Genomic DNA, 25,494 nt, shown 5'->3' with positions numbered 1-25,494 from the left:
AATGTACACTTGTATGCCAGAAGAGGGCATCAGATCCCAGTATAGATGGTTGTGAGCCACCATATGATTCTGGGTATTGGACTCAGGACCTCAGGAAGAGCAGACAATGCTCTTAACTGCTGAGCCATCTCTCTAGCTTGAATTTAGTGATTTTTAAAAGTCCATTCAGAGTTGTGCTACTATCACCACAATCTAATTTATGGATTTTATCATTTCTCCCCCTCCCCCCAGAAGAAATTTTATACCCAACAGACATCAGTTGGAATCCTCATACACCCCGAGGCTGAGCTGTCAGTACGTTTCTGCCTCTATAGCTTTACCAGTCTAGTGGCTTCTTTCTCTTAGCATGGTTTAGAAGTCCATCCATGTTTTAACATGTACTTTATCACTTTCTCTTGCCAAATACTATCCTGTTACAGCATACAGTACAGTTTTAAATAAAACAGTTTTCTCAGGTTTCAACCAAGACTCAGATTTTGTTGTGTACATGATTCCTGTGAAACACTCTGTGCTGCTTCATAGCTAAACAGTTTTGTACAGTATATCTTGATCATACATCGTGGTCGTTGTTTTCTATGTTTTTAGTCAGATTATTGCCTTGGACAATGTAGTTAACAATTCTCACACCATTAATAATAAGAACTCTTTACAAGTATGTGTTAAAAGATGTTTAGACCACATTTCTATTTTAACTTGTATTTCATTGTTTAGTTCTCGTTGTAACTTGAAATTAAATGCTTCTTTTACTTTAAAAATATTGCATGTTATTGGGAAGAGCAAAACTGAGTATAAATGACAGAACCCAAAAGGTGTACATAATCTCATCCTCCATCTGAGTAAATACTATTAAAATCTGAGGCGGGCTGGAGAAGTAGCTCAGCAGTTAGGAGCACTGCCGGCTGCAGAGGAACCCGGTTTACTTCCCAGCACCCATGTGGCATCTTTAACTCCTGTCCCTGGGAGTCTGATGCTCTCTGCAGGCCTCCTTGAGCGCTAAGAAGTGGTGCATAGACAGACATGCAGGCAAAACACCCCCACACCATATCCTAAAATAAAAACAAAGTTTAAAAAATTTGAGCTTATACAGTTTTTTCACTGTATATTTATAATTAACAGACATTTAAGTGAAGGTTTTTGTTATGAGGTGTTTTCCTGAGAGGGAGTTGTTTTTGTTTTTGTTTTTTTAATTTTATTTTTTTCTTATCAGTTACATTTTATTAACTCTGTATCCCAGCCGTGTCCCGATTTGTTTTTGTTTTTTGAAATGTCTCATTATATTGCGTAGGCTGGCCTGCAACTTTTGGTCCTCATGCCTTCTGAGTCCTATACCGTGTAACACGTACTTTGACTCTATATGTATGTATGTAGGTATTTACCTGTGTGAATGCACCAAGCTGGAAGAGGATGTTGGCTTCTTACTTTATCACTGTCTACCCTATTTCCTTTGAGTCAGGGTCTCTCACTGAAGCTGCAGCTTATCTGATGACCAGAAAGCTCTCCCTCTCCCCCGAATCCTCCTGTCTCTATTTGCTGCTGCACGGGTTCACAGGCGCATGAGGTCATGCCTGGACTGCTCACCGGGTGTTGAGGAGATGACTCACATCCTCATGTTTTAGCAGAAATGTGCTTATCTGCTGAGCCATCTTCTCTTCTCTCAGCCTCAGACCTCATGCGCACTTTCCTCCCTCCCCTCCCCTCTGTCCCCTTCCCTTCTTCTCTTCTTTGTGACAGGGTCTCATTATATAGCCCTGGCTGGCCTGGAATTTGTTATGTAGACCAAGCTAGCCCGCAGCTCACAGAGACTTGTCTGTCCCTGCTTCCTCGGTGCTAGGAAGAGAGCATGTGTCAGCCACCAACCTGTTTACTTTTACCACGGCAGTATTGTTAGAGTTTTATCTCCACATTATTTTACTTAAAAATGTTATATGTATGGGTGTTTCACTTGCGTGTATGTATGTATGTACATCATCTGTGTGCCTGGGGCGCCAAAAAGAATATTGCATCCTTGGAGTTGGTTGAGTCTCTATGTTAGTGCTGAAAACAGGGCGACATGCTCTTAACTGAATCGCCATCTTTACAGCCAGCCCCTACTTTTAAAAAGGCTTGTTATGTTATGTTATGTTATGTTATGTTATGTTATGTTATGTTATGTTATGTTATGTTATGTTGTTATGTTATGTTATGTTATTAACTTTGGAGTTTTATTCAGTGGGTCTCTGTGTCTAGAAGAAGGTTTTGGGTCTTGGTGGTGGTGATGCGTGGCTTGTGGCGGCACGACAACACGCAGTGGGGCAACAGGAATTTGACTGATCTTGGAGTTGTGGAACGGCTTGCTAGCGGGTCAGTGCAGCACAGCCAGGCATTCAAGTTGTTCACACATGGTGGTAACTTCTCAAACACCTGCCCACAGGACACTCCCTCCCCCATGACGCCTTCATCTTCTTTAACGACGCCTGATGCCGGGTGAGGTCACCACATAGCCAGGTGCAGTGATGTACATTCAGTACAGTCATGGCGTGTGGCACTTTGGGGTGGGCAAATAGCGCCCCACCACCTTGTACTCCTGAAATGTGCCCAAGACTTTTCCTGGCAGCCATCCTCTTATGCCACCATTCACAAAAGGTTTCTTAAAAACTTTTAAACACATTTTAAAATTTGGGGTATGAGTATTTGCACCTCAGTACAGGTGGCCACCAAGGCTAGAGGTATGAGATCCCCCCCTGGAGCTGCCTGACATGGGTGCTGGGGACAGACTCGGGTCCTCTTGGAAGAGCAGTAAATGCTGTCCACCACTGAGCCGTCTGTCTCCTGCATTATTTCTCGTATGTAAAAACAGTTCTTCTACAAATACAACTTTTCACAGAAAGCCTAGAAAATTTAGTCAACTATTCAGAGACGTACACATTTGCTTCTTCAGTCTCCATGTCTTAAGGATTTATTTTATTTTGTTTTTCTTTTGCCTTTTAGACTTGTGAGTGGAAAGAACTGAGGATTGAACCCAGGCCCCCCTATAAGTGCTCTAACAATGAGCCATACCCCTGGTCTTTTTTAAATTGTTTTTTAAAAAATGATTCGTTTATGTGTTCGCCTGCATGTGTGTATAATATGCACCACGTGTGTGGCTGGCGCTCAACAAGTCCAAAGACGGTTGTCAGATCCCCTGGAGCTTGTTATAGTTGTGAGCTGTGGTGTTGGGATCTGAATCCAGGTCCCCTGCAAGAACAGCAAATGCTCTTAACCGCAGGGTCATTTCTCCAGCCCCTTATTCTTTCTCTTGAGACCAAGTCTCACTAAACTTACAAAGCTGACCTCAAATTCTTAACCTTTCTGCCTCTGCTTCCAGAGTAGCTAGTATTACAGGTGTACCTATAATCTTTATACACACACACACATGCATGCACACACACGCAAAGTTTTTTTTTTTATAATAGTCTTTAATTAAAAACTTTTTTGAGATTTATTATGTGTAGTAGTGTCTTGCCTGCATATGTACCACATGCATGACTGGTTCCTGCAGAGATCAGCAATCATAGGATCCCCTGGAACTGGAGATTGCATGGTCTCCAGCCATCATTTGGGTGTTGAGAACCCAGGTCCTCTGCAAGAGCCACAAGTGCTCTTAACCACTGAGCCATCTCTCTAGATCCTTTACAGTAATTAAATATTTATTTTAGATTTGTTTTATGTATATGAAATAATACTTGAGTGTATATGTGTTCACTGTGTGAGTACATTGCCCACAAGGCCAGAGAAGGCCTTGGATACCCTGAAACTGGAGTTACGTGTGCTTGTGAACTGCCAGTTGATGCTGGGATTCCAACCTGGGTCCTCTGAAGAGCAGCCACTGCTCTTAACCACAGAGCCACCTCTTCAGTACAGTTTCCACATTTTTTTATTGATCTGATGCTTTTTCTGAAGGATAGTTCTTTGGTAAAGGACCTACTTTTGTTTTTAAAAAGTAAAAGCCCTTTTCTAAATGCAAAGTACAAGATCACTAGGTATCTTTCTAGATGTCATAACAGTGTCAAGTTGTCATACTAGATTTAAATCCTTACTTTCAGTTTGCATGTTTTTTTTAATATTTATTTTTCACTTTGTGTGTGTGTGTGTTTGTGTTTGTGTCTGTTTAAGAGATGGAGGGAGGGAGAGAAAAAGAGAAAGAGAGAAAACCAGCATAGGGCATCAGTTTCCCTGGAATTACATGTGGTTCTGAACCTCCCTTCCTGGGTGCCAGGAGTATACTCTGGAAGAGCAGCCAGAGCTCCTGACCTCTGTCTGAGCCATCTCCAGCCTTACTTTGTACTAGTCCATCCTGTTCTGTAATGGTGGACTCAGAGTGCATTATCTTAAGCAGTTGATGATTTGGTTCCAGGACTTCTCTTAGTTTTAATAAACTAAGGACTCCAAGAGACATTAGCAAGAGGGTATAGTGGGATATACCTTTAATCCAGGAAATACTCAGTAGAATAAGATAGGACATCAAGTTTGAAGTCAGCCTGAGCTAAGTAACTAGGCCCCACAATGTCAAATGAAGAGCTTTCATAGTTTTCATAGGTTATATCTAATACTATTTAATTTAGAAATTAACTTTTAGTCACTTAAATTATTTTATGTAATCATTAATTATGTTGTTCTGGAAAATTATTTTTTAAAAAAAGATCAATGGGTGCTGGAGAGATGGCTCAGAAATTAAGAGTACACGATATTCTTAGGAGGCCCTGAGTTTCCGCACTGACGTCAGGCAGCTCACAACTGACCAGCTCCAGGAGGATCTGTGTCCTCTGACCTCCAAGGGCACCTGCACTCACAGGCACATATTGCCACCACACACACAAGTATACATACTTTAAAATAAAATCTTAAAAGTAGTAGTTAGAGGCCAGTGAGATGGCTCAGCACTTGCTGCCAGGCCTGGGAACCTGGTCAATACACAGAACCAACATGGTGGAAAGAGAGAGCCAACTCCCAAAAGCTGTACATGCGCATACACACAAGTTAATGGAAGAATGATAGTGATTTAAAATATTTGCAGATTTTTAATGTTGGGCTTGAATGATGACACTGAATTTTCATATTCATTCTGCATTTAGTTTGTTATGCTTTGTTATTTCGGTTGCAAACTGTGAAGATATGGATAATAGAAAAAGGGAAGAATGATTGAACAGTTTATTCAGATCATTGAAGATAGTTTTCTTTGCTATACCAAAACTGAACAGGTAAAAGGTACATTATAGTGTAAAATTTGAAACAATTTCAGTGAACATTTGTACTTTGTTACATTAAAATCTGTTGGTTCAGTGTGGGTGCAGTGGTGCATGCCTGTAGTCTCGGCCCTCAGGGAGACAGAGGCAGGTGGGTCTCTGTGAGTTTGAGGCCAGCCTGGTCTACAAAGCAAGTCCAGGAAAGCTAGGGTTACGCAGAGGAACCCTGTCTCAAAAAAACCAAAAGGAAAAAAGAGAAAAAGGAAGGAAAAGAAAAGAAATCTCTTAGTTCAGTCAGGTGTCATGGTAACACTTTTAACCCCAGCTCTTGGGAAGCTGAGACAGGTATCTGTGAGTTTGAGTCCAGCCTTGTCCATATTGAGTTCCAAGCTAGTCAGGAGTACATTAGACCCTGTCTCAAAACAAAACAAAAACTCCTACTAGTTTTATATTGTACTTTGGGTCTTTTACCTCAATGATTTTGTATGCCTGCACTGGCCATTTAAAATATTGTTTCAGTGAGATCTTTCATATGTTATGCATTCTTTTGTAGCTATTCTTTAAAGTAAAAGATCTGCTTACATCTGCTTCCCTACTCTTGGAATTAAAAGTGCACACCACTATGTCTGGCTAGATATTCCTTTCTTTTTAAGATATTTATTATGTAGACAGCATTCTGCCTACAGATACACCTGCTCTCCAGAGAACACTAGATCCCATTATAGATGGTTGTGCTGGGAGTTGAACTCAGGACCTTTAGAAGAGCAGCCAGTGTTCTTAACCTCTGAGCCATCTCTCCAGCCCTGGCTAGATAGTCTTTTAAATCGCCTTTCTCAGAAATATATATATATTAATTGGGAATAAAGTAGATTCAAAGAGAATGACAGGTTTTCCAGAATTTCAATAGTACTTGAAAGATCAAATTGTGTCATTGATAACAAATCATGTTTTTCTTGGAATAGAAGCTCATTCCTGAGAGATCCTTACCACCTGTTCACATTTGAACAGCTGCAGGGAGGCCCATTTTCTCATGACTGATTCTCCCATCTTGCCACCAAATGACCATCCTTAGTGCTTCTCTCCAGGCGCCTTCACTGTCCTACATGCGGATGTATCTCACTCGTTTCTATTCTTTTCTTATTGCAGAGTATTAAAGAAACACAGACTCAAGGCTAAAATTTAGGAAAATTGATAGTTTTTGCTGATTTATTAAGGACATTGCATAAAACTTTATTCTTTTTTTTTTTTTTTTAAAGTCACCAATGTATGGCAGTGAAGTCCCCTGTAGCTGAGTGTAGTTTTGTGCAGTGTTTGTATAATGCCAGATTTTTTTTTTCTTGTTATTGCTTTTGCGCCTTAAATGTAACGAGAAATCATGGTGGTATTATTAGGACATTACTATAGGGGTCACAGGACCCCTAAAACAATCTCATGTTTATAGAGCTAGAAAAGTGATTTGATCAGTACTTGGCCCTTAAAAGCCCAAAGAAACATGTAAGGTTGTAGAAGGAAACATGTTTATATTCCAACTTGTGAAAATTTTGGGGACAAGTAAAAAATAAATTATGTAATCAAAGTAATAAGTGGAGCAATTAGCAGAATTTCACATTTATTTCTCTTAAAACTTGCTTCTCTAATTTTAATCATCTGGAATGATTTTATAGTAGCCATTAGTTGTGAGTGTACTGAGTGTTGTAATATATCTTTGGGCAGTTTGAAATTAATGTCCAAATTTTAATGGGAAAAATACAGAAAACTGTATTTCAAGGTCCCTTTGGCAAAATATATGTGGATTTTTATGTCCTATCATAATGAATATAAATTTTTACTTACAGGTGCCCGGGAATATCATGTCCAGTTTTTTAGCAACCAGCCAGAGAGGGCGTGGGTCCACGAGAAACGGGTACGGGAGTACAAAGGTCATGAACAGTATGAAGAGTTATTAGCTGAGGCAGCCAAACAAGCCAGCAATCACTCTGAAAAGCAAAAGGTAATGAGCTAATACTTGATAGTCTGTTTTGTTTGTGAGATTGAAGATGGAGCCCAGGGACTTTCCCATGGAGGCGAGCAGTCTGCTGCTCCACTGTCCTCACTCTCCACTGATCCACTGTATCGCTGGCCACAGTGGTGTGTACCTACAGTCCAGTCTCTCACTACTGAAGCAGAAGTATCACTTCAAAGTTTGAGGCCAGCCTGGTCTACACAGCAAGTTCCAGGCCAGTCAGAGGCCCTGTCTCCAAAAACATAATGAATAAATAGTTGTATATGTCGTGTGACATTATAGTACTGTTAAAAACTGTGGGAACTGAGTTGTAGATCATGTGCTAGTGTGCTTGCCAGTGCACATAAAGCTCTGGGTTAGGTTTTGTTTCCAGTAGACTGGGCATGGCTGCACATCCAGTAGAGGCAGATCAGAGCTTCAACTTTTGCTGCACAGAGTTTAGGGCTAGCCTGGGATACATGGGATCCTGTCTCAAAAAACAAAGACCAGTTTTATAATCTATTGTGAATTTATGTTCACCGACCCAGTAGATATTAGTGATGCTTATTTCGCTAAGGATTGTAAATAATTGTTTTGTATTTGTGTCTTCCTATAACTCTCCTTTATTCTATTAACAGTTATATTTATTAGAGATTTTAAAATACTTGATATGAGCCTGGAGTTTGCAGCATGTGTAATGCCAGCATTTAGGAGGCTAACATAGAAGAGTCCAGAGTTAAATCAGTTTAGGCTAGCAGTGAGACGATCGCAAAACCCAAAGCCAAATCAAAGAAAGGTTTATCTAGTACCTTATATGAAATAGCATCGTTTAAAGTATTGATATACTATCTAATCTTCATGATAATCCAAATAAGGTATACATTTTCTTTTCTACAGATCAGGAACTAAAGTGCAGAAGGCTTAAGTTACTGGTTCATCTCAGACCACAGGAGTTATAGATCCAGGAAATGTATTTGAAGTGAAATGGATTCTTAATTATATATACTTTATTGATTTTTATTTATTGTTTGATATGGTTATATTTTATTTATCTTATATTACTGGCATATCTATTATAACCAGTGCTAGGCTTCATAAAGATAATTTTTTCAAGTATATTGTGCAATTAATGTAGGTCTCTTAGAATTCTGAATTTCTAATTTTTACACTTGCTATATATTGGCTAGGAGTGAGGTCATGTGTTATTAATCTCAGCATAGATGAGGCAGGAACAGGCAAGTCTCTGAGTTCATGTCTGGCCTGGTCTGAATAGCGAGTTTTAACCACCCAAAAATACCAACTAAGTTTTATCAGGGGATTAAAAGAATAATAATAATAAAAAAGAATTGTAATTATTATATTTGTTTGTTTGTTTATTTAAAACAGAACAAAACAAACCACAATCCAGAACCATTTGGAGCCGGAGTGATAGTTGTGAGCTGCCTGCTTTGGGTGCTGAGAAGCAAACTCTGGTCTTCTGGAAGAGCAGTATATGCTCTTTTCTTTTTTCGCGGGGGAGGGGTGCAGGGTCTCCCTTTGTATCCTTGGCTGTCCTGAAACTATCAGGCCGACCTCAAACTCACAGAAATCTGCCTGCCTCTGCTTCTGCCTCTGCCTCCCAAGTGATGGTACCAAAGGCTTCAATACATACTGTTAATGCTGAGCCATCTCTTCATCCCCACACAGAGGATTTTAATTAATTTTATCAGACTTTATTTTAAAGATTTAGACATCAATATCTACCATCTCATAGTCCTTTTAAAAAACATTATTATCACCCTTTTTTTGAGATTGGGTCTCACTATGTAACTCTGCCTGGCCTGGAACTTGCTTTGTAGTTCAGGCTAGCCTTGAACTCCCACAGATCTGTCTTTCTCTGCCTCCTGAGTCCTGGCATCAAGGGTGTGTGCCATTCTGCCCAGCTCTATCATCTTTATTTTGTGTATGTATGTATAGCTCACCTTCCATGATGTGTATGTGGATGTGGGGGTTTTGTTTCTCCAGTGTGGGGGAATTGTTTCTCTTCTGCCTCGTGGGTTTCAGGGATGGGTAGGGAGGCTTGGAGGTAAGTACCTCTTCTGAGCCATCTCACTGGCCCCTATCTAAACAGCTCTGAGTTGCTTTGCTCTTCAGTTTCTTTAACTTCTTTGTCATCTCACACACTTTTAGTCAAAGCTTTCTTACCCTCCTGCCAACCCTGAACCTTAGAAAGAGTCAACCTCTGTGGAAAGGCATTCAGGGTTTTTGTAACGCTCCCCATAATCTATCCCTCCACCCCGCTACAGACTCTTTCCTTTGTTTTGTTGTTTCCTTGGATTTTTATCCTCTTCAGAGACTGACCACACCTCCAAATGTAGGCTGGCAGCAAGCTTTGCTGCTATCTGCACAGTATCTGACTTACTTGACTCCCTGTGGAAGGAAACAGCAACTCTGCAGTAGTATTTAATGTTAAGTGTTACTGGCCCCTGAAAACAAGTTGTTTCTGTAGTCTTTCTTCTCCCAAATATGATGTAGGATGACAACTCCTTTTCGGAGGTGTTTGCTCAGCAGAGTAGTCAATAAAGGAGGTAATAAATAAAAGAACAGTCCCTCATGCCATTTAATAGAGTAATACTAGTTTATAATAGCATGAGATCAGCACATTGCATTTATTTGCTTGGAGAATCTGAAAATATTTATGTGTGCTTGAAAAAAAATTGCAGGGTGTTTGGAAAATGCATGCTGATTTTAATGTGCCTGTTGGACTAAAGCATTTCACATAATGCTTCTATCTTTTATAAAGATTCGGAAACCCCGGCCTCAGAGGGAACGTGCCCAATGGGATATTGGCATTGCTCATGCAGAGAAAGCATTGAAAATGACCCGAGAAGAAAGAGTAGAACAGTACACTTTCATCTATATCGATAAGCAGCCAGAAGAGGCTTCATCCCAAGCAAAGAAGAACGTTACCTCCAAGACTGAAGTCAAGAAACCCCGAAGACCAAGATCTGTGAACAGTCAGGCAGAACAGACCAGTGCTGGGGAGGTGGCCTCCTCACAGCCAAGTACTGACCTTCGAAGACAGAGCCAGAGGCGGCACACCAGCTTGGAAGAGGAAGAGCCACCTCCTGTTAAAATAGCCTGGAAAACAGCAGCCGCAAGGAAATCCTTACCAGCTTCCATCACAATGCACAAGGGGAGCCTAGATTTGCAGAAGTGCAATATGTCTCCAGTTGTGAAAATTGAACAAGTGTTTGCTCTCCAGAATGCGACAGGAGATGGGAAGTTTATTGATCAGTTTGTTTATTCAACGAAGGTACCTCCTGTTCTATAGGGGCTTGGGGAATGGCACTAAAAACCACTTAAGAATGTAATTTAAATACCCCTTGGATCCACTGCATTTGAAGCATCCAGTCTCGTTTACTGTGGGTAAAAAGCTATGTTCTTCCCCGTTTCCCTCTTGTAATATTTCCATCTGTAGTAGATTAATCTTGAGCAATGCAGCCAAAATTGATCTTAGCTCCTGAAAGTCATGGAAAAAAAACTGGGCAGTTTGCCTGTTTTTAATTTGTAGGGTTAGTTTTCCTTTGTTGTAAAGTATGATTTTTATTAAAATTTTTCTTTTATCTGAATTAACCGTTGTTATAAAAAAAAACTACTCGAATAATTGTGCCTGCTGATCTGTTTGATTGTACCAGCAGTAGTTCTTTGTTTTGTTTTGTTTTATTTTAATTTTAACTACACAGTTCATTTAACTCAATGTCCCTAAACATTATTTCAATATGTAGTCAGTACAAAGTGTTTGGTGAACTGTTTTTTACTTTTTTGTTTTTGTTTTTGGTCATCTAAGTCTTTGGAATTGACTGTATAGCCAATCCTCCACCCACCTCTCTTGGGTTTTGTATAGTCCAGGCTAGCCTAAAACATGTAGTTGAGTATGACCTTGTAGTTCTGATTCCCTTGCCTCTGCCTCCCAATGGGATTATAGAGATGCAGCATGCAGCAGTGTTAGGGATGTAGCCCAGGGCTTCACACTCATTCGACAAGCTTTGTACCAACTGAGCTGTGTCCGCCAGCTCGTATTTTACATCCTAATGGAGACTAACCACTCTGCAGGTCAGCCACATGTGGCTACTGTGTTGGACCATGCAGGTTTAATGAGTATTTCTTGCATATCCTTGAATGTACACATTGTGATTTTTTTATTAATAGTGTGCTCCTCTGGCATGGCTTGGTAGCACATGCTTGTCATCCCAACACTCTGAAGGAAGAGGCACAAGGAATTAAGGCCAGCCTGAGCTACATAGCAAGACCTTGTCTCAAAAAGTATAAATATGGCTGGCCATGCCTCCGCCAGGACTCCTAACAACTGTACCTATTCCTTGCCTTCTCTCAATCCAGCTTGAAGCTATCTGAGAAAAGGCCACATTTAGCTTGGCATTGTTCTGCCGGCAGTTTTGTTAGATTCCTGTTAGCTTGGGATATCTTGTTGAGTTTTCATTACTATGGTGGTCCAGTAATGAATTATGGTGTGGAAAGGGTAGTTAATAGTCTAGATAGGCTACTAAAGACCTTTCCATTTAAGGCAGTTAGTCTTTGGCTTTAAGGTGTCAGACTTCTTTATAACATTGGAATATGCACACACCTTCTAGCCCACTCCATAATTTGGGGTTTGTGGTTTTGATTTAGTTGCATCTTGTGCATGTGTCTATTAAGGAGTTCTGTGCTTTCTTTTCCCCCCTATTAGTATAGACATACACATATTAAAGTAATTGATTAAATATATAGGGACGCTTCATTCTTAGAGACTGTCTTAGAAATGTTGAGAGTCCTCTATTATCTCTTTCTGCCTGTAGGTTTATAATAATCTCAGTAGCACTAAGTTCCACGGAGAAGCTTAAACTACAGTCTCTACTTCTTTCCATTTTCTTTTTCCTTTACTTTCTCCTTTCCCCTCCTTTCTCATGTTCCCTACTTTCCTCTTTCCCATTTTCTTTCCTTGGCCAGAAGAGGGTGTCAGATCCCTTGGGGCAGTTGTGAGCCCCATAACTTTGGTGTGGGGACCAGAACTCACTCCCCCAGAAGATCAGCAAGTGCTCTTTACCACTGAGCCATCTGTCCAGCCCTAATGTGTTTTGTTGCTTTTGTTGTTGTTTTAGTTTTTTGTGACAGGGTTTCTCTGTGTAGCCACGGCTATCCTAAACTCGCTTTGTAGACCATGCTGTCCTTGAACTCACAGCGATCCACCAGCCTCTGCCAATGTGACTATTTTGATAGCATCATTTGCATATTGTTTGAATACAAATTGCCTTTATTCTTAGAGCTAGTTTTATTTGCTTCTGTATGAAAAAGTACACCCGAAACCCTAATACTAGTAAAGGAAGCTCAAGATAAAACGTCATCTTTTGGGCTAGAGAGATGACTCAGCCCTGAAGAACACTTGATGCTGTTGCACAGTTCTGGGTTTGCTTGCCAGTGCCCACGTGGTGACTCTCAACTATAACTCCAGTCCAGAGAGGATCCAGGGCCCACATCCTGGTCTGCAGGCACTAGGCATGTATGTGGTACTCACATGCAGGAAGAACACTCATATACATAAAATGAAAAGAAATCTTTAAAAACAAATCGTCTTTTGAAAAAAAAAATAACACTTAAAATTACTCTTATTTCATTACATTAAAATATCTAAATTAAGATCTAAATTACCTGTACCTACTGTCTGTTCCACATTACTTACTTTTTCTAAGTATAAATGGCATTTTTCTTAGCTAAAGGTAATCTCATCTCAAGATACATTGACCTTTCTGCCTTTGTAGTAGATGACTTTACCAAATGACAGTGGTGTAAAGAAAGAACCTATTTAGTCTAGGAATTCATTTGTATTTGATAGAAAATGTGGGGGATGTAGGTTTATTTATTAAGGATATTTATCACCTGGACATAAGGCAAATAGTTTTTATTTTTCTTTGAAGTGATCTCATTGTATATTTAAAAATCTGTCCTGATGACTTAATAAAATTTTTCTGATTATGACTAATCGTAATTGACAATACACATTTGAGCAAATTATGATCATGTTAAACCATCTTTATAAGCTCATGATACTATGTATCTGCTAATCACTTGTTTTTTATTCTGCCTCATTTTAAAGGGAATTGGTAACAAAACAGAAATAAGTGTCAGGGGGCAAGACAGGCTTATAATCTCTTCACCAAGTCAGAGAAATGAGAAGCCAACTCAGAACACGTCATCCCCTGAGACGACATCTGGTCCTGCAGGTGGGTATGACTGAGGGCTCCCAGATCCATCCTGAGAGGTTCCTAAGAAACTTTCATTATCACAGGGAAATGGTGGTGAATGGAAGCTGGTCATAATGACACACTCGTAACTATTTCATAGTGAGAATTGTTGCTTTGTATGCTAACTGTAACTCCAGTCCCAGGGGATCTGATGCCCTCTTCTGGCCTCCGTGGGCACCAAGTATGGTGCACAAACATACATGTAGGCAGAATATTCATCATTTTGATTTTTTTTTCTTTGAGTCAGGGTTTCCCTGTGTAGCATTGGCTGTCGTAGACTCCTTTTGTAGATCAGGATAGCCTTGAACTCACAGTGATCCATCTGCCTCTGCCTCCCAGACTACTGTGATTATAGGTGTGGGCTACCATCCCCAGCTCATTTGATTTTTAAAAGCAATTATTTTAGTAGGAAATAATGAAGCAGAGCTAGAGAGCTTTAGTCATAGTTCTTTTCCCTACAGGAATTTAAATATTAGCGCAGTTCTATAATTAAGAGTATAGCTGTAAATTCTATGCTAAGTATGGCGGTGTGCATGTAATCCCAGCCAAAAGAAACCAGCAGCATCCTAGCACAAAAAAAAAAAAAAAAAAAAAAAAAAAAAAGTTGGGGATGGGGCAGGATAGCTGTGAATTTGAACATGTCTAAGTGCTGTCTCTCTCTCTCAGCGTAGGACAGCAGCTTACTCTTCCAGCAGTGGTGGGCGTTCTCATCCTCACCATTTGCTGCTTCACCCTCTGTTGGGAACAAAATTGTTGGTAGATGTGTGCAGTGTTAGTAGCTCTGAGACTCAGGATCTAGCTACTCTAATGTAACGTTCTCCGACTAGCCGATACCCTGATCTGAAAACTGAGCAGTATTATTCTTCCTTAAAAGAGAAATTGCCTGAAGTAGGAAGTGGGTAGCAGAAGCAGGTAGAACTCTGGAAGTTTGACACCAGTCTCGTCTACATGGCAAGTTCCAGGCCTGCCAGGGATTACAAAACAAAGTGAAAGGAAACAACAACAAAAAACAGGAAGAAAAATTCCTTTATTTAGTAACGTTATGCATGTGGAAGACTTAATTGTATGTGTGTGTGTGTGCGCGCGTGCGTGTATGTGCATGCGTGCATGTGTGCTTGCACACACGCCATGGCATGCCCATGGACCTCAGAGGACTACTTCTGGGAGTCAGTCTCTGAATGTGGCTCCTGGGGATCCAACTGAGGCCAGACCTGACAGCAAGCACTTGTATTCACCTGATCAGCCGAAAGCTGTTTTTAGAATGACTTAAAAATGCATCTTAGTTTTAACTGATTGTCTGCTACAGTTGTATCATAACAACAATGTAATATGAATGATAGGTGAATATTCTGTGTCGTGCTTCATATAACCAGTAAAAATAGAGAGCTGTAATCTCATCTGGAGAGGCTTTCATGAGCATCCCAATTCTAAGGCCAGTGTAGGTAGCTTAGTGAGACCTTGTACCAAAATAAAAAGCTACGCTGGGGAGGGAGCCATGTAGTGGCTCCTGCTTTTTCTCCAGCACTCAGAAGGCCAGGCAAGAGGATCACTGTCAGCCAGAGTCAGCTTGGGCTATTCCAGGACAGCGTGGCCTACAGAATGAGAACCTATCTTAACACGTCTCTCTCACCCTTGTAGGCTGTTCTATAGGTCAGTGGTAGGGTGCTTGCCTGGCGTGCACACACCGGCAGTATTTAACTAAAAAAGAAAATCTTAATTAGCTTGGTCATTTGGAATCTTATCTTAGAAATAAGAGCTTATTTCATTTTGTTCTTTAAAAGATTTTGAGTTCTAAGAAATGATTTTTTAATATAGGAAGAAAAAAACAACAAACTGTTTCTGATCTGCCATACATTGGCCATTTTGCACACTCCTGTGACCTAGACGAGTGGATTATTTTCCCCCACACTGACCAGTTCTTAGACACCTGCTGAGCAACCTTTTTGTTTGTTTTTGCTTAGTTTGAGACAGGGTCTCTCTACATAGCCCTGGCTGTCCTGGAACCCACTCTGTAGACCAGGCTGACCCTAAACTCACAGAGATTGCTCTCAGTGTCAGACCCTTCAGGTTTAAGCTTCCCTGCTTCTGGTTTCTTAGAGGTAGAGTGTGCTGGGAAACCCAGTCTGCTGGGACTCACTATCCTTTGTCCCGCAACCCAGCTTGGGCATGGATGCCAGATGGCTATAGGACTTGGGGTTTGTGAGACAGGATTCTCCCACTGTAGCCCAGGCTGGCTTTGGATTCCAGATCCTTTGGCCTTAACCGCCAGGCCTAACTGTCTCCAGAGTTGCTACTGTTCCCTCCTCTGGTTGAGACATTTGCCCACGGAACTCGGGTGAGCACTTCATCGAAGCTTACCAGTTTGTTACTAAAGACATCCCAGACGTACAAACAAAGGGCTGTATAGTTTCCCTGCCCTCCTTAGGTCTCTGTCCTCCGAGGCTCTTTCTGTTTCCTCATCTGGATGTTCTCCTACTGCCATAGTTGAGAGGGTTTTAGGAGGCTTCAGTGCATACAGACGATCTGTCATTCATTTAGGCTCCAGCTTGTCTCTACTTCTTGGGCTTTGTCCTTGTTGCCACTATCCTCTGCCTAGCAGCCCATCAGAAGTTGTCTCAGCAGAGTAAAGGAGAGATCTGCTAGCATGTGCTTGGAGTCTCTGTGCCAGGAACAAAGACCAGACACAGCAAATGTACATTCATACCACTTAGAGAATTAGAAAAGATTTAGGAATGAAAGGCAGAGATCACATATATACTTCTTTCTTTTTAAAAATGTGACATTTATTTATTTGTGTGGTACATGTGTGCCACTGTGTGCACAGAGGTCAGAAAAACTCCTTGGGTCTGTCTTTTCACACTGCGGGTCTCGGGACGAGATTGAACTCAGTCCTGGTGGTAAACGCCTTTACCCACTGAGCCATCTCACTGACCTAGTATACTTCTTGCTATATTGTAATAATATAAAAGAATAATACAGTATGAATATAATAAATATAAATATATTTATAAATATAATCATAAAAGAATTAATATAAAGAATAAAATAATAAAATGTACTAATATCAAAGACTCTTCTGGAAGAGTCAGGGTTTGGAAAGTGAAAATAAAGATATCTTGAATCAGTGGTAATCCTGGCATATCTGTGATAGGAGAGAGAGTTATTTTTGTGAGTCAAATCTAAGTAAAATATAAACTGTTACAAAAACTATCTTAACAGCCACCATTCAGAAAAGATTTGGGCCAGGCAGTGGTGACATATGCCTTTAATCCCATATACAGCAGTCAGAGGCAGGTGTGTCTCTGTGAATTTGAAACCAACCTGGTCTACAGAGAGAGTTTTGGGACAGCCAGGCTACACAGAGAAACCCTGTTAAAAAAAAAAAAAAGAAAAGAAAACAGGGAGGGGGAGATCATGGAAAAAGACTAGGACTAGCTCTCTAAAAATAGGAGATACAGGATACAAGTCAGGAAGCTATCATTTATGGGCACTTGGCATGGGCTGAATGAGGCACAAGAGCAGAGGGAGCCGAGCTAGGAACCGAGGGAGTAGCCTGTGGCAGCAGGTCTGCTGTTTGCATCCTGTCAGCAAGTGACTTAGGCTTTGCATTGATTGGCCAGAATGTAATGTTTGCTTTCTTTGACTATAACAACACAAAACCTTTTAGACTCAGCTGTTCAAATAGGCGTATCAGTTCTTAGAGCAATTTTGTTAATTTGTCTTACTGTAAGTGGGATATCTAGATCCTTATGGACACACTTACAGTTTCTCAAGAAGGGAGAAAATAAATTCTTCATTTAATACTGGATACTTCTTAAGTGTCACAGCTTTTATTAATGGGTCGTTTTTCTTCCCTTTAGCGATTGAACATTCTGTCTGTGTAATTTGTTCATTATAAGATTGAAGTTCTGCTATGAACTTTTTAAGTTTTTTTTTTTTTTCAAGTAGAATGTTCTTATTTTTTGAACTTAGAGAAGAGCTATCTGATTTCTTCTAGACACATTGAAGTTAGTCTTTAAGTCCTTCAGGCTGCTTTGGCTTTGGTTTGTCACCAGTGGTAGCTCATCAGCATATTGTCTTCTTAAATGATCACCTCGTTTTTCTGTAAAGGTAACATTTAATAGTTTTAAGGTCAGAAACAAGACTTGTTTCTCATAGAAACCATCGTGTCATCATCTTAGCTGCAAGCGGAGAGTTCTTGATCTTTTATTTTAAAAGTTAAGTATATAAACTGTGCACCACTGACATATTTCTGTGGCTTGAAGAATGATATTCATGCTAGGTTACTACATTGTTTTCCAAATCTTCATCCCCTACCCCTTTAGAAAATAAGTATAAAAATTGTTAGTGTTTTCTCTGAGTAGCCTTGGCTGTCCTAGAACTCCCTCTGTAGACCAGGCTGGCCTTGAACTCAGAACTCCGCCTACCTCTGCTTCTCAAGTGCCAGGTGGTGTGCACCACCACCACCTGGTGAGAATAATCTTAAGTCATGTTGCTTCACCCTCTGTAAGATACAGGTCAGGGTTGGGACTGTGGCTCAGTTGGTAGAGTGTCGGCCTAGCACACGTAAAGCCTGGGTTCAATCTCCGACACCACATAAACTAACATGTTGGCTTATGCCTGTGCTCACGTGGTGCTCAAGCCCACCACTTGAGAGGTAGGAGCAGAGAGGTCAAGAATTCATGATCACCCTTGACTGTGGTGTGTTTTCAAAGCTAGTCTACTCTACGTGAGAGTCTATCTCAAGGTAGATAGATACGTAGATACATGGGTGATACATAGATCTTGTCAACAGTGTTTAGTCTGCACTGCTTGCCAACCTCCATGAATGTCACTCTAGAAACAAGTAGGTTTGTTTGTTTGTTTGCTTGCTTGCTTGCTACTGCTTCTAGGTTGTTTTCATTTTTGTTTTTCTAGGTAGTACTTGAGTATTGATTATGTACTAAGGCATGGATCTCTGAAATCCTCAGCTGGTTTTTGAGGGCAGGCTGTCTCTTGCTTTAGTGAACATTTTTATCAGTTTAAGGACAAGAGTCGAGAGTAAAGGATGGTTCCAGAACCTTCATTGACTTCTGTAACTGGATTGTGACTTTGGTGCTAGAAGCAGATTAATTATAGCTCTGAAATATATTGTTGCCACGATGCAACTAAAGCACTTGCCAGCAAGCAAGAGGACTAGAGTTCAGATTCTTTGAACCCACATAAGTGCCAACTGAACATGGAAGCCTTCCTATAATTCCAGCCTTGAAAGGTGGGTATAGAGACCAGCTGTATTCGTGAGCCCTGGTGTGACTGGTTCCTGACAGTGCCTTTACCTGCATGGCACAAATGTGCACATACACACCTGTGTGAACCTGCGTGCACACAGGTGTGCCCCACACATATACACATGAAAAGAAAAATGGCCGATGAGATACTAAGTGGGCACCTGAGTGTGAGTACCAGGTTCCGCATGGTGAAAGGAGAGAACCTCCTTCCACAAGTTGTGCTCTGATCTCACACTGGTACTGTGGCATGTGCACCCCCCCCCCACTCCCACAAGCACACGAAATAAATAAAACGTGATTCTTTTTTAAAGGGGGGAAAAACATAGTATTGCCAAAATACCAATACTTTTAAAACTTAAGTAGTGGGACTTTTGTTTTTTGTAGATTTGCTAAGGCAAAGGGAAGTGTTTCTGTGTACAACAGAGCAGTGAAATGCAGAGTTGTAAAGATTATCAGTCTATTTTTTTTAACAATTGTACTGTTAAAAAAATCTTAGATCAGGCATGGTGCCTCAAGCCCTTAACCCCAGCACTTAGGAGGCAGAGACAGTTGGATGTCTAGGAGTTACAAGCTACATAGTGAGCGCAACCCTCTCTCAACACAAAAAAACAAAACCTTAAGCTTATTATGCTGTTTAGCATGAAAAATATCAATAATTCACTCTAGTTTTCCACAATTAGTTGTTTGTCTTCCCTTTTTCTCTTTTGAGATTAGCTTCACATGACCCAGCTGACCTCAAATTCACAATGTAGCTAAGAATGACCTTGAACTTCTGACCCTCATGACTCCATCTATAAGTCTCCCGGTTTGTGTTGTACTGGGAATCTTATGGGAGGCTTTGTGCATGTTAAGCAAACACACAGTCATTTCCAAGACACAGCAAAGGCTCCATGTGATAGTTAAGTTAATAGTTGTGTTTGATCACATTTTTGTGCCATCCTGTTTTGTTTTTTTTTTTTTTTTTTTCTGGCTTACTTGTTGTAGCAGTAAAATAACTTACACAAGTGTACCAAATGCTGTTGCTGTTTATATATAAAATCTGTTCAGCTCACTTACGGTGGAAAATGTGTGCTATACAGTGAATTTTTAACCAATTGTGTGTGTGTGTGTGTGTGTGTGTGTGTGTGTGTGTAGGGTAGAGGGTATTTCTCTCAATTGATTTTTGATAAAGGTCTCTTGGCTAGACTGGCTGGCAGCAAGGGACCATTCTCCGCTCCCTCAGCACTAGGATTGCTGGGGCTCTGAACTCGCTGCCTCTGTGTTCGGCAGGGAAGGCGTGTGTGCTGATCTGTTCAGCCCCTTCACCCCAAGTTACACTTCCCAGGTGCATTTCACCGCCTTCAGTAGTGTACTGTGCCTCTGCTGCTTTGGCCTGACTTTAAAACTACACTAAACTAAAATTCCCCCTTATTTGTGTAACTGGGATCCTTATAGAGCCCATTCTCAGCTTATTTGAGCTATTAAATAATTTTGGTCCCCAAGTATATAAAAGTTTTTTTAATGACTTCTAATTAAAATTCTGTAAGTAATGTGTTTTGGTTTTTTTTAAAGGTCAAGAATCTGGTCAGATCTTAGCCAAATGAGTCAAACAGTTCTTAAATATGTTTTTGTTTTTTTGTGTGCTTAAATCATCTCTTAGGCCCAGTAGAAAAGAAGCAGCAGAGAAGATCAATCAGGACTCGATCTGAATCAGAGAAATCCACCGAGGTTGTGCCAAAGAAGAAGATCAAAAAGGAGCAGGTTGGCTTCCTACATGTAGAGAGTTAAAGCGTGTCTGTAATGTGGTGGCTTACCTCTTGTCGCCAAAGAAAGATTCTCCCCACCTTGGCCTCCTTCCTGAACTACTCTTGCCATCTGTCCTGGTGGGTTGCAGTGGCGGCTTCTCCAGCAGCTGTCCTGTGACGGTGCTTCAAGCATTCTCACAGAAAGCAGGTCTGGGAGAGAGGAAGCCAGCGATGAGAGACCCTTACATTCATTTTGATATTTCTGTTGTAAGCACAATGAGTTCATGTTTTCATGAGTTTTACTTGGAACCACCATCATTGAGTTCCCTTTTTTAAAAACTTTGATTTTTGGTTTAAGCTGCTGGTATATATTGTTTTTATTTTTTAAACAAATCAAATTAATTTAATTTATATTCTTATATTTAAGAAGCAGGTAATCATAGATGATCTGGTTTTTCTGTCAGTATCACAGATCTTTTGAAATGTTATTTTTCCCATGGAATGGCACTCATCTGGAATCAAACTGTCAGATAAACAATATTCAAGTAAAATGTGTGTGGGGAGGGGACTACATTTTGATCGACTGTGTTCAACTAATGTAATCAATGTAGTAATATACATGTTAATCACCTTTTCAAAGAATTCTGAGAAATGATTTTATAAATTAAAAACTCACAGAATTTTTTTGTTTTTTTTTTTTTATTAAATAAATGAATATCCATCTTTAGGTAAGCACGTTGCCGCTGAGCTCTGGCCCCAGAATATTTTTTTCTTTCTTACTTTTTTGAGACAGGGTCTCACTGTGTAGCCCTGGCTGGCCTGGAACTCAATATATAGATGAGGTTGGCCAAGTATTCACAGAGATCCACCTGCCTCGGCCTCCCCATTTGCTGGGATTAAAGGTGTCTGACACCACAACCAGCTGTAGAGTATTTATTTTTATAGCCCAATCATCTAGTATTAAAACAAATCCAGAATTAGTTCCAGTAAGTTCAATATTTTAAAGCAATTTACCCTGGAAGAGTATGTACTTTTTTATTTAAAATCTTCATAATTTAAAATTTTCAAATTTAAAAGCTAACTTTGTGGGTGCTCTATGGTATCACAAGCATATAAAACATTTTTTGAGAATATTTAGCTAAAATTTCAGTAATATTTGTTATTTATCATATAATTTCCGTACCTAGGAAATTAAGAAATACAATCCAAGTCTGACATCTATAGTATTTGTTACCAAAATGAAGTTGTGACTTTGCCACCTGGTTCCCAAATTCAGTCTGTGACCAGTTAGCTTAAAATTAATAAAAGATTGAGTAAAACTAATGGGACAAATTGTTACTGCCACTGTGTTATATATAGTTAGTAGTAGAACAATACCAGTGATTGTTTAGAAGATTTTATATTTGTACAACTAATTGTATCGTACAAAAAACATTCCTGTTGTATGTTTTTTTACCTGTTGTAAAAAAAAATAAAAAATTTTTAAAAAGCTTAGAACAATCCTTAAATATTTACAAAATGTGTTTCAACATGCATATTTCACATCTTAAGGAAACATAAATTCCATCTTAGCCTAAACAGAACTTCTGCAAACAGTATCTTTTCCCTATTCCAATGGTTCAGTCTTCCAGTACCACGTGTTTTACATATACATTGGCAGAATAACTTCTGATCTCGCTCTCCTAATGTAGGATCAAGACACTGTTCATAAGACACTCAAGAAAGTGCTATTGCAATATCACAAACTTACTAAGTTTGTTCTAGCTGCACAAGTATTGAGCTTCCAGCTGTATGGAGCCATGTAGCACTCTCTACAGAGAGGGTCCTGATTCCCAGCAACTTAGCTGTGAGTGCAGGCGCGGAAGGGTCTTAAAGTGGCGTGAGTTACATTAACCTGAGTATCATAGTAAGTAAAAATTTATCCTAATGTCTTTGGGGCGGGAGGGGTGCATAGGAACGTTGGGGCCGGTCGCAGAAACAGCCCCTCTCCTGCCTCCCAGACACTGAGGAAAATACTCTCATTCTCTTCAAGTACCAAGGGAGTGGTGGGAAGTCTTTGCTAAAGAGCATGCGGCTGTGTGTCGTCACTCGGTATTCAGCACAGGCAGCTAGGATGTAAGCCCCTGACCTTGAGACAGAGGGCTTGACCCACAAGATGGGACTGAATTCAGATTTTCAATAACACTGATCACTCATTACTGCTTAGATTGATGAAAATGTCATTTTTTTCCCTCTTTCTTTTAAAAGTGAAAACTTCTTGTTAATGCTGTGTTTTTCTGTTCAAACAGGTTGAAACAGCTCCCCAGGCTGCCCTGAAGACTGGATTACAGAAAGGTGAGTTACTGTTAATGATGCTACTTTGCAGTCCTTGATTAAACCAATTTTTAAGAATAATTTATATGTGCTTCATGTATTTTTGTCTGTCTCTGTAAATCATTGTTGCTCTTCAATGTGAAATTTACCATCCGTGTGTGTGTGTGTGTGTGTGTGTGTGTGTGTGTGTGTGTGTGTGTGAAAGAGAGAGAGAAACTTTTAGAGTTGATTCTATTCTGTACCTCCACATGAAAAGGCTTTCTTGTTTGGTAAATTAGAGGACACCATGTAGGTGCTATTGTTTTCAACTTTCTCCGTGAGGTTTTGGGATTTCACTGGCTTATCAACTAGGGATGTGACGAATCCACTTTTTTGGTATTCGACTGAATACCGAATAGTAGCTATTAATGTTTGTCAAAAATGGACGGGCAAATCAGACAGGACAGCTTGACTGGGGAAAAATGTTGCCACACTTATTTTTTACAGTGCTGTACAATCCTTTTGTAAATTTACCCATAGCATAACTATGGCCACTATCAGATGACCATATGTGAATCTCTTTGAGATATGCACAAAGTTTAAGAAGCCTTAAACTTCTATATGTGTTTTCTGTGTGCAATTTGAGTATAGTACAAACTCCATAGCATGACTCATGCGATTTTGGTGAGCTCAAACTGTGTTTAATACCTGTAGTTTACTCTGGGCAAATTGCATTATTTTAAAATAAATAAAATAAAACACCAGCCTCTCTGCATTCTCGGGGAGAAGTCTGCAGCGATGGTCTCCGTGGAGATCCTCAGCAGAACTGAACGCCTCTCGGAGGGAACACTGCTTGGCGGAGCTCCAAGAAAAGACATCGCGATCGCTGCGAGATTAGGAGGCCTGATTGCGTTGTGTTTCCACCATTCCACAGGGTCGGCGGACCGAGGAGTGCAGGGCTCTGTCAGATTCAGTGACAGCTCCGTCTCCGAAGCGAATGAGGAAACTGTGGACTGAGATTCCTGTACAATTTCATCCCAGAAACTCCAGACTTGTAGTCTCCGTCCGTGCAAGATTTCTTTGTCGGCGGCTCGATAAAGTTCCTTTTGTTTTGATTTTGCCAATCATCATTATTGGCATTCTCTGGCCTGGTTTCTTCTTCAAGACTGAACAATTACTTTAACATTCAGATGATTTCTCTTTTTTTTTTTTTTCTTCTTTCTTTTTTCTTTTTTTGTCTGAGCTGGATGGGTACAGCTTAAATCATGGGTCCAGCCTAAAAACCACCATTAACTTACCCTGATCAATTCCAACATGGACTGTTTTGTTTTTTGTTTTAAAATAAAGCATCATTAATACACATCTGCAGGGTTTTGCCAAATGGCCCAAACTGTATACATTGCAATCATTAAAAGCTCTTATTATTTTTTTTTAATATTAGTGCCGTTATCATGGAGAACAGCATGACAGCTGTCTTCAGCGGTCTGTCATTTTTCTAGCGTTTTCAGAAACTCATCGGAATTGGCGGTACCTGTGTTTCCCTTCGAAAGCTTCTCAATACAGCACTCCTGTTCCTCTGTTAAAACTCCTTGTTAATTCAGTGATCTTTTAGGCCAAGGAAATACTTTGTGGTGGTGTTCTGGTTCCACACACCAGCAATGAAAGAGATAGATTTGTGTACTTGTGTTTTTTTAATCCGCGTTAACACGGGCAGGCACCCTTATTTGTAGCTGTCAGGAAGCAGTCAGTGCAAACTTACTAGGCTGGGATGTGCTCACAAGGTTCCAGTAACCCGAGCAGTCTCCTGAGGCCCACAGCTTCCACCTCAGAACATGGCTATACACCAAGCGCTGCTCCCACTCAGCCTGTTGCGGATCTTCATGGCCTCGGGAGACTTGTTTCTCCGGTCTCTCCTGGACTGCACACTTCACCATAGCTTGCGGGGCTGGTCTAGATGTCTGTCTGTTGTATGGAAAGTTTGGGGGGAATCTAAGACACAAACTGTGGGTGGAAATATTAACCGTCTCCTTGGTTCCTTGGTTTTCACCGTTGCCTGACCTGCACATTTCATCGTGGCTGTCTCTGTATAGCCTACCGCATTAGCCCAAGAGATTGTTGCTTTGTAACTTTTTGCACTATTGTTTTGGCTGGATTTGTATTACACGCAGTTTTAAAAAAAATTTTCCACACTATTCTCTGCCTTTTTTTTTCCAAATATGTTTATTCCTTCCCTTACAAAGTCCAGAGTTCTCCAGCTCCTCGTGCTCTGTTGCACGTGAACACTGGTTGTCCATTACAGCCCTCACAGTAATGTGCCTCGCGCACGGCGTGGCGTGTGCGTGTGCTGCAGCACTTGTTATGGCCACAATAAATGCCACTTTCCCGAGAAAGAGCAACTATGGAAATCCAAAATTTATTTGGGGACAGGAATCAACTGAATTGCAAAATTGGGGGGTTGGAATGGCACTATCCGTGTACGAATCGAATACAAATCAAAGATTTGTCACATCCCTAATAAAACAAGATGGAGATGTCTCTGCAACCATATCTGTAAACTACACTGTGTTGGGTTTCATGTCTTCCCCTTACAAAATTGAATGGTTCTCTGAATTGCTCCAAATCAATTGGCTGTCCTTCAGTTTTGATAAAATTGATGTCTAGATTGGAACTTGGGCTCTGTTGGTGAAAATAGTGATAGAGCAGAACTGAATTTAATGGTTCATAGAGCAGCTGTAAATGAAATCACTACCA

General features: G+C 40.4%; 1 protein-coding gene across 4 annotated transcripts in view; it reads left to right on the top strand.

Moving 5' to 3' along the window:
• Nsd3 (nuclear receptor binding SET domain protein 3) overlaps nt 1-25,494 on the top strand; it is a 115,634-nt gene that overhangs the window by 50,069 nt on the left and 40,071 nt on the right. For 3 of the 4 annotated variants that reach the window (XM_055593321.1, XM_055593319.1, XM_055593320.1), the window contains 6 exons: nt 7,037-7,191; nt 9,965-10,477; nt 13,313-13,439; nt 20,367-20,467; nt 22,740-22,785; nt 23,678-24,423. In XM_055593321.1, coding sequence (XP_055449296.1) covers nt 7,037-7,191; nt 9,965-10,477; nt 13,313-13,439; nt 20,367-20,467; nt 22,740-22,785; nt 23,678-23,760 — 1,025 coding nt within the window. In that variant the 3' untranslated portion in view covers nt 23,761-24,423. Of the gene's footprint in view, nt 1-7,036; nt 7,192-9,964; nt 10,478-13,312; nt 13,440-20,366; nt 20,468-22,739; nt 22,786-23,677; nt 24,424-25,494 lie in introns of those variants that run through there. The other variant, XM_055593322.1, reaches the window with a different exon arrangement.

The sequence above is a fragment of the Psammomys obesus genome, unplaced genomic scaffold, assembly GCF_907164565.1.
Source record: "Psammomys obesus unplaced genomic scaffold, mPsaObe1.curated_primary_1811, whole genome shotgun sequence".
NCBI lineage: Eukaryota > Metazoa > Chordata > Mammalia > Rodentia > Muridae > Psammomys > Psammomys obesus.
This window is presented reverse-complemented; position numbering and strand designations above follow the sequence as displayed.